Source organism: Uranotaenia lowii, chromosome 3 (genome assembly GCF_029784155.1).
Source record: "Uranotaenia lowii strain MFRU-FL chromosome 3, ASM2978415v1, whole genome shotgun sequence".
NCBI lineage: Eukaryota > Metazoa > Arthropoda > Insecta > Diptera > Culicidae > Uranotaenia > Uranotaenia lowii.
The window spans coordinates 257,200,014-257,209,648 of NC_073693.1; the positions used below are offsets into that span (position 1 = coordinate 257,200,014).

The 9,635-nt window shown below is 34.3% G+C and overlaps 1 protein-coding gene across 1 annotated transcript; it reads right to left on the reverse strand.

The window, feature by feature from the left end:
- Positions 1–6,157: 6,157 nt before the first annotated feature.
- On the reverse strand, positions 6,158–7,961 carry LOC129758465 (splicing factor ESS-2 homolog). The gene is made up of 3 exons (XM_055755969.1): positions 7,710–7,961; positions 7,492–7,645; positions 6,158–7,406 (listed from the first exon to the last, which is right to left on the reverse strand). The coding sequence occupies exons 1-3, from the start codon at positions 7,842–7,844 to the stop codon at positions 6,211–6,213; spliced, it is 1,485 nt and encodes a 494-aa protein (XP_055611944.1). The 5' UTR covers positions 7,845–7,961; the 3' UTR covers positions 6,158–6,210.
- Between the last annotated feature and the right edge of the window lie 1,674 nt (positions 7,962–9,635).

Genomic DNA, 9,635 nt, shown 5'->3' on the forward strand with positions numbered 1-9,635 from the left:
TTGTCTTCTATGGAAGACCCCCTTCAGAAGGGGTCATCCGAAAATCTAAAAACATTTTTCATCATTCCTGGTCCTAATGAGTATCCATGCCAAATTTCAGCAACCTAGCTCTAAAGATGGCTGAGCCTATAATGGACAAACAAACAAACAAATAAACAAACCCACAGAAATTGCTTTTTATATATATAGATATATGATCAGGGTTGCCAGCGAACCGGGAAAATCGGGAAAACCGGGAATTTAAAATGAGACCGGGAAAACCGGGAAAAAACCGGGAATTTCAAATTAAAACCGGGAATTTTTTTTATGGATTATTAAATACTATGAAATCCTAAAATACATTCATTTCATCATGACTGAACTTTCTCTCAGAAAGTTTATAATCTATAGTCGTTTATTTCAGGATTGTTAACCATTTGGGAGGAGCATGAAAATGTCGGGATTTTATATTAATGAGTAAAATGCCGGGAAAAGTCGAAAATATTTGAAAAATCGAGATGTCTCGACCACAAACTTAGCTTTTTTCTTTGCTGATGATGATTATAAAAATGTTTTTAAATTAAATAAACGTTTTAATACGTTAAGTCTTGGTAGTTAACTTTTATAGCGTTAATTATTTAAAGAATTTTACCATTGTGCACTTTCTTTGCGAATGTGCGAAAAAATAGAACTTAAAAAGCTGAATGAAGAAATATAAACATTCAATACAAAATTTAAAAAAATGAATTGTGATGTGAATTCATATGTTGAAATCAGACAGTCTTCAGTTGAATCCACATCTCAAAAACTAAGATTTAAGCTTATCATCTATCTTATAAATGAAATTATACACTAGTCCAGAATTAAAGAAGTTCGAATCAGCATTAGAAGCTTTTTTTTTCAGAAAATGACGTTATACTGAAACGAAACTTGGAAAAATTAGCACAAATCTATCAAACACATTTAAACTGGGGGAGTTATTTTTAAGAGTCCGACTAAAATATCGGATTATTTGATGAAAAAAAAAATAAATTTTTATAAGAACGTTAAACGAGGGATATGAATTCAGTTATTTAACAACTGTGCAAATTTTGGTGGCTCTAGGACTTGAAATGCTCTGTAGCAAAAAAATCAATGTTTCTATGAACATTGTATGAAAAAGTGACTTTTTTGTTCAAGAATCCTACAGCCTCGCTGTTGCACTGAACTCACATTCTCAAAGCTGCTTCTTACTGATGAAGATTCAAAGAACAAGCTGAAAACCATGAACCTCAAAGATGCGTCTATTAAAACTTATGACTATTTCAATAATTTTAATTTTTGCTATTTAATAATTTAACTAGATTTTCTAACATCTTTTCAAATTGCACCCATGCACTGCATGTTGAGTTGGAGCCATTAAACGTTGGAAATTAGCTGGCGTGTTTTTCCATATGCAGAAAGGGGGGGGGGGAGGGGGTTTCCATAACAAATCGACGTACAATATGACACAAATCGATTCTAGTGATTTTTATAAAATTCGATACCCATGAATATTTTTGAACAGCAAAATTGCTCATTGTTTCAAAAGACCCTCTTCACCGTCGAAAAGGAATGTGACACAAACTAATAAGTTGATCTATTTTTTTCAGTTTTACTGGCGATATTTAAAAAAAAATTGAAAATTATTATTTCCAAAAAATATGAAAGAAAACCCACTCACATTGTGCTTTGGATTCTGCGTTGATTTGCAATGGAACCTCTCTTTGCCGTGGTGGGAAGGGTCTTTTTATACAATGCATGAAACTGTTGTTGATAAAATACAAGTGTACCAAATTTGATACAAATCACGTGGAAAATGATCACTATGTTCTATATCTTACGTCGATTTTATATGGGACCCCGCCCTTTTTTCGAGGAAGGAAGAATTTTTAACATCAGAAAAGGTTTCTGATCCCCGAAAAAACGAAAACATCAATCGAAACAACCAATTGCAATGACACGAAAACACTTCTGCTTATGGGAGAACACGCCAGCTAGTTTCTAACGTATAATGGCTCCTACACGGAAAATAATAAAAAGGTGAAAATTACCCAGAAGCAGAGGAGATTTTTTTTCTCCATCTTTCTCGCTAAATTCTACCTTTTATTTATTTACTTGGCAAAAAAGGTACATTTTACTTTTTTTTAAATTCACCTCGCTAAATGGTAAATTTTACCTTTTTCGCCTTCACCTAGCAGAACAGTAAATAATACCGTTTTCCTATTCACTGAAATGCTACCTAGTTTGGTTGGTTTCTTCAATAAAAATAAAACTATAGGGACTTTTACCCAATGTTCGGAAAATCGCTCAAGAAAAGCGATTCAAGATTGAACTAAGTCCTCTCACACTTTTACATTCAACTTGCATAAACATATCTTCGGTTTTGGTCAAATGTACATATTTATTCGCGCATTTTGAAAGGAGGGAAACCATAAAATTTCATTCGGGAAAACCGGGAAAAAACCGGGAATTTGAAAATGGAAACTTGCTGACCACCCTGTATGATTCAAAAGTGAAAGATATGAACATATTGATATGAGAGAATATTTATATTGTTAGGGCATAACAAGAATATCTTTTGAAAGAAAAACAGTTAAAAAAATTAATTTCAGGTTGTCTAAAGTTGGCCAACGTCTCCTAAAAAGCAAGTGCTATAGGGGAGATAAGGGCAAAATAAGCACCCGGGGCGAAGTAAGCACCACTCTTTTCTACAGCAGTACGTATTTTCCCAAATAAATTTTCACTAGGGACATCTTGTACGGTCTTTTCAGATTTTCATCCTCAAAATGGTTTAGCATTATGACTTTAAGCCGTCAGAATGGATAACCAGAATTTTTAACCAGGAGCGGATATTCTAAATTCTAAAACGCCTTTAAAATGAAAATCTTTTGCTTAAAACAACAGTCAGTGAAAATGGAGACACTAACATTTATTTACCTATACTGCACGAAAGGAAAATGCCTACAGTTGCGCTAAAAAAAGAATGAAATCACATGAAGCTGCTTGCTTCCAAGCTGCCATTTTGAAGTTCCTATCAATTTACAAGATTCTTTCGATAAGATTCATAAATAATCATTGCCTTGATCTTGGGAAACGTAAATGGTTTCGCTCAAGATTAGATTTCGACTAGTTCCGCTCAAGATCATTTACCTGTTTAAAAATTAAGTCGAAATGTTTTGCCAGATTACCAGTAGCTGATTCCAAATGAAAAAAGTCCCAAAAAGAGCTTTTTTAGATTTATCGAATTTACTGAAAGCTGTCAGATTTCAAACAGTTTGGTCCACGTTTTCAGCAGATTGGTGTACAAATCTCGCACCCCTCACGTAGCCGCGGGAGTAACAAATCCTTTAGCTTTCTTTTTTCCGCTCACCAAATCTGCCACTCAGCAGCAGGGGGAACTGCCGTGTCGCCGCGTTGTTTGTTGATTGATTGTGCTGATGCTGATAACGTAATGAATGTTTTATTATAGTAGGTATTGCTGGAATCTTTTTTGATATTTTATTTTATACAGTAGTTTTTTGATTTTTTCAATACTCGCCTAATTCAGGCTCGATTTTTATCACGGTTTTTGTTTCGATTTTATCACGCTTTTTCATTCAGAAACCATTTCCAGGACCTTAATTTTCTTTGTTCATATTTTGTATGGTTTATGTTATGGTATATGGGTAGGTATTCAATGATATGAAAATGCCATTGAACTACTTATTTTTGCTGTATACCTAGTGTTTAAAATAATCATTTGGATTTTAAAAACATGTGTAATAATCGACATAAGTATTTTAACAATGTCGGTGTTGTTATTTCTGCTTGGTAAAAAAGTAAACTTTTTTGTTTATGCGAATCATATAAAGATGTGGGTGAATTTAAGTGCTTTTGAAAAGAGATGTGTCTCTGATTTCTTTATTAATTTGTTTATTTGAAAGGGTGGAGTGCGCAAACCTGATTGGACAGTCTGAATGGATAATTTTACATGATCAAAATGAAATTTTGTTAGCTTTGTCTTGAAATATGTAAAAAGGACAAAGATTTCTGTTTTTCTACATATGAAAAACAAAAGATTATCTGTCCATAAAGCAAACTTCGAGAAACACACTTTTAAAGTCTGAGTTGAGCAAATTTCAAAATATTTTTCGGAAAGGTGATTTTGATGCAGTTTTCTATGAATTCTTTTTCAAAATCGACAAAAGAGATAACAACGACTGTTAAATTTCCATACAGGTAAGGTACACCGGGGTAAGTGTGGACGATGGCTATTAAAACAATACTGTGCACTATCTTCTCAAACTTTTAATGCAAAATGTTCAATAAACTTGTAATCTATCCAATAACTGTGAAAAAGATACGATTCAGACAATAACGGATGTTTACAGCGACTTTTTGAAAATTTTCTATTTTCAACTACGATGTCGAGTAGATGTGCATCTTTTTCAATTGCAAATTTCTCGTAAACTAGCTGGCTCTCGATGAAAATCTCTACATTAAAACAATCCTTACATTCCAAACAACCAGTTAGGAAAAGAAACGGCGCGCCGGTTAAAAATGATGAAAATAGAGTTTATTTACAAAAAACTAAAATTTTGTCTCCAACCCCTGCCTGGGGTAAGTGTGAACGGCTCTAAAAAGACTTGATGTTTACACATTTTTTCAATTTTCTGTCCTTCATCCTTCATGAATTGTATTATTTAGCTATATTTAGCATTCGGATCATGAAAAGTTTGGTAAAGTACTTGTTTCTTCTGTGTTTTTGATAAAATCGGATCTCGGATGTTGCAACATAAATTACACACAATGATTATTGAAAGATGCCTTACTAATAGTATCATAAACTTTTTTTTTAAATTTTGCACGGTTCAACCAAGAAAACACTTTTTTTTTTAAATTTCCTTAGAAATCGAAGGGAAAATCTACCGTCACCAGCAGATGGTGTCTAGCAGACACCAGCAGTCCATTACAATTTACGTGATAACTTTTCTCGCTTTGCTTCTATCGAGCTCATCTCTTCAGCGTTTGTAAACAACATGTTCTGCATCACCCCGAATGTAATTTTATGAAAATTGCTCCACTGCTGATTTTTTAAAGTTGAACTATACGAGAAACCGTCCACACTTACCCCGGTGTACCTTATACCAAATAATTCACTTCAATTAGATGGAAACTGTCAACTTGATATTCTACATGGTTTTATTTCCAGAAAAAAAATCTTAAAATTGTTATAGAGAAGAATAATTTGTGGGAGCGATGGAAGGAGACACGTATCAACGTGAAATCGTCTTCAGCGAATTTTACTATTTGGCTCGAAGAAACTCTCTTGTCAACTGGCAGCGCAAATGGGACGAGGATGAGCAGGGTCGGTGGTTCCACTCGATTATCCCAAAGGTGAGCCTTAAACCATGGTTTAATAGATTGAACTTGAGTCGGGATTTTATTCGTATATTTTCCCGTCTCATGTCCAATCATTGTTCCTTAGACGCGGTACTCTATATCGTTTTGATATTGCTGGCAGCAATCTATGTGGTTGTGGCCAAGGTTACCATGACATCGAGCATATTGTTTGGTCGTGCGAGGTCCATCATGTCGCCAGAACGAATTTTATAGACTCCCTTAGGGCCCGAGGAAAACCACCCTATGTTCCAGTGAGAGATGTGCTGGCTGTGATAGACTTGGACTACATGTTCGAAATATATCTTTTCCTAAAAGCTATTGATCTTCGTCTATAATTCTTTTTATTTTCACATTTCCCTATCTATCTTCTATCTTTTCTTCAAAAAGTGAACTAGATATAAGCACACAATTGTAATCAAACAAAACGAGTTTGGCTCCTTAAAGCCTAAAGGTATGAGCCGTTTCAAATAAAGAAATTAAAAAAAAAAGAATAATTTGAACTGAAATCGATCCTTTGTATTAAGTGAACTTTGATAATTAGATCTTATGATCAAAATTTATTGATACAAAACGTTTCCACTACTGAAAACATTATAAATTATTTAATAAATACAACAAAAATACTTTTTCCCACTTTAATTTTCAGTTTCACCAAATTCACGGTTTCGCCATATTCACGGTTAATTTTGTTTGACCGTGATAAATTCGAAAAACCACTGTACTTAAATTTAGAATCAAATGTCTAAGGACTTCACAGATAGAACAATTCAAACCACATTTAGATGCTTTACACCTAACTTTATTACACATGCGTAATATATAAGCAGTTCAGAAAAAGTCGGCAGCTTTTGGACGTTTGCCAGCAGAAGGAATATCCAGTAAGTTATCAGTTAATGTAACAGGAGAACTAGCAATATCACTTCCGCTTGATTTACTGCTTGTACCTGGCTGCACCAAAGGCGTTTTCCGTCGAATCATACTCGAAGGTGACGGTGTAGGTCTGGATCGGCTAGCAATCGGTTGTCTTGGCGTTTTAACACTTGGTGATGCACCTACCCTGGGTGTCCTAAGAGGACTGGGAGTGTGGTTGAAACCAAGTTTAGTAGACGCTAGTCTTCTAGCTGCCGGAGACATACTGGCCAACCGATCGTAAGTATTTCGAATCATTGGGGATGCTATATTGCGACGTGCTGCTTCAATGGCTTTTGCCTTTTTTGATCGGGACTGTTCCGCTGCCTTTTCGGCTAACTGTAGGGCAAGTGTTTCCCTTTTGGAGGTTTTTGCAATTCGAAAAGACGGCCCAGCTGCAGCAGGTTGCAATGGAGTGTCTCCAGCGTCTAATCTGAATGGGGTCCCTTCAATTTCACCCCACGTAAAAAGGGGACTATCGGTGACACCAGGACAAGGTGAAGGACTTTTAACAAAATTGAACCCTCTAACGGCCGGAGTTAGAGATGCTTCGATCAGCTTCCCATCAACGCCTATTTTTTCCGGTAAACATTTGGCATTAGTTTTGGCAGCATCAGTGATTGTCTGCTTGCTCTCCTGGTCATTGAAAGGATTTTCCTTGAGTCTTGTGTTGCCATGTTCAATTTCTTGTTTTTTGTTTGCCATCTCGATTTCCTCTTCCCGACTCAATTGGACACCATCCGGGATGTACATAATGTAGTTTTTGTTCTTGTAAGCCCACATGTTCAATTCCTTCGGTTTTTCATTCTTGCCAAACTGACTTTCTATACTAGGTAGCGCAAGGCATTTCTCCATTCCTTCTTTGCTTATGCTCTCGGCCTCGTAAAGAACAGAGAATTTTTGCCTCAGCTTTTTATCTGCCGCTTCCATAATCTCCTGGAAACTATCGTTATCCTCGCTTGTGTACCGTTGTAAGAAACTATCCAACGAATGTTTATCTCCAATGGACTTGGTACTCCTGGTCGAGCTAGTACTGGCCGTTGATCGTACCGATTGTGGTTCATCTGGAGCTAGCGAAGCACTCGGCAAAGGAGTTTCAAAGGTGGCAGGACTCGCTGAAATTAAAAAAAAATAGCACTGCAGTAATATTTTACAATTCAAAAGTTAGTCGATCATTGAAAAGATTCAAGAGGAACTTACGTTCTCGTATCAGTGGAGATTTTGAGTTATACTTGGAGAAAATATGTCTCAATTTAATGATATCGTTACTGGCTAGGGCATCTAGATATTCGTTCTGAGCTTTCAGTTTCTGCAAATCTGGAAAGAAGTCCCTCTGGATAATTTTCGCCATTTCCTAAAACAAAATGATAATTAGTAAGCGACTGGTTGATGTCAATAATAAAACGTTTTCAACACACCTCCAGATAAATTTCCTCGTTCAAAATAACTTTCTTCTCCCGTTTGGTTTTAGGCACTGCTGGTTTCTTGAACACCACAACCGCTTTGTCCAGCTGCTTCATGGCCTGGAGCGCTTTCTCGCCGGGCTTGGACATAGTTGGAATCCAGGAGTTATCAGGATATATAAATAATACTAATTGAAAGCAGATCTAGCAAAAAAATCACAACTTTTGTTTTAGTTAAGGATTTGACAGCGCAAGCTTGTCAACAAAACAAAGTCAGATGTTTGATGACGTAATACATTTCGGGTTCCATAAGCTACGTGTAAAATGAGACTCAAAGTAGAATATTATTTCTTGTATTTCTAATAAAAAAAATTGAATCAAGGCCATATAACAAATTCTATTCTAAATATTCTTTCAAATATTCTTTCAAAGTCTTTTTTTTAATTTATCTCCCTTACGTTTGTTTAAACATACACATACTGATTTTTATGTAACGTAATGTATGGAGACTTCATAATGAAGAATATTCTAGTACGTTAGACTAGCCGTATACTGTGCTGCCACCTTGTGTTCACTAGGCGTACCCTCCGTCGTACTTGAATGCAATGTTTGTAGAAAATGTTGCATACAAGACAAACGTACTTAAGTTCGAAAAATTGAAAAAAAAAATGTGCTCATACATGTTCTCACTTTTTTGCCTCTTTTTATTAAAATATTTCTATTTTTGTAAATGAGAAATATCACCAAGTCCTAGGCTTTTTATAGCCCAAAACCTCTTTAGTGAGAATGTAAAACCTCTTTATGCGAACGTCTCCTCTTTATGCGAACGAATCCTTAAATCCTGTTTCGCACTGAGTTTTTTGTACCAAAATGGCAATGTGTTTACAGTATTTTTAGTTGATTTTTTTTCATACACAAACAAAATAATCATTCTTAGTTAAGGGCTGAATAAAATCTGATTTTTTTCTTCTAAATCATAGAAAACATTTGAACAGGTTTTGTGTAGAAATGGAGGTGTAAATTTGATTTGAATTATAGTTTCAAATTTTTAAAGGATATAAAGAATTTGAAACTTAATTTCAGAAAGTACTTTTCAACAATGAATTCCTCATTTAGATTCTACGTATAAGAAATTTCGTTAAAGCGTTTTCTCATGGAATTATAAGATAAAATTTGATATTAAAGAAAAAGAAAGACAATTTAAATTTGTTAACAACATTGAAATGTTTTGTATGCATAAGGTTAGATGTTACATTAAAATGCATATTAAATTTTTTAATTAAAGTTTCAACTAAAATTTTTGATTTCTAGTTTTGTGGTATGAAATTTTACTTGCTTTCTAAATTAGGTTGTCTCCTGGCTACTTTATTAATAATGATTTTTCGTCCTTTGTATTTAGAATGTTTTACGTCTTAGAACTTTTTCCTGCATTTTATTTTATTGTAGATATGCTTTATTTGTCGTCAAAAAAAAAAAAAAAAACAAAATGATATCGAGGAGCAACCGATACGTTTTCACCCTTGAAAATTGATTATATGTTTTAAATTATTTTTGTAAACTACGAATTAAGATCATCAATTTTTCATTCATATGAATCAGTTTGCCTTATTTTGTTTGAATTTTACCTTATAAATTTTTTTTATATTGAAATTTATTTTTTCACCATCTACATTTCATGTCTCTGTCCTAAATTTAGTAAAAACATTCTAAAAATTTTCAAATGCTAAGCTACAATTGTATAAAGAATCTTTAAGTAACAAAATAGGAACCTTACTTTGATTGGTGGTTTAATTCTTGGATTTTGCTTGAAAACCTGGAAAATTTAGCTTAATTGAGGCTCTCAGAATCGAAGGGAGATAAGTGTTAAAATCTTTGATTTTGAGATTAGTTTTCCAATCGAATCTTCTCATCTTGATCTATCTTTGGTGCAAAACAAAGTTT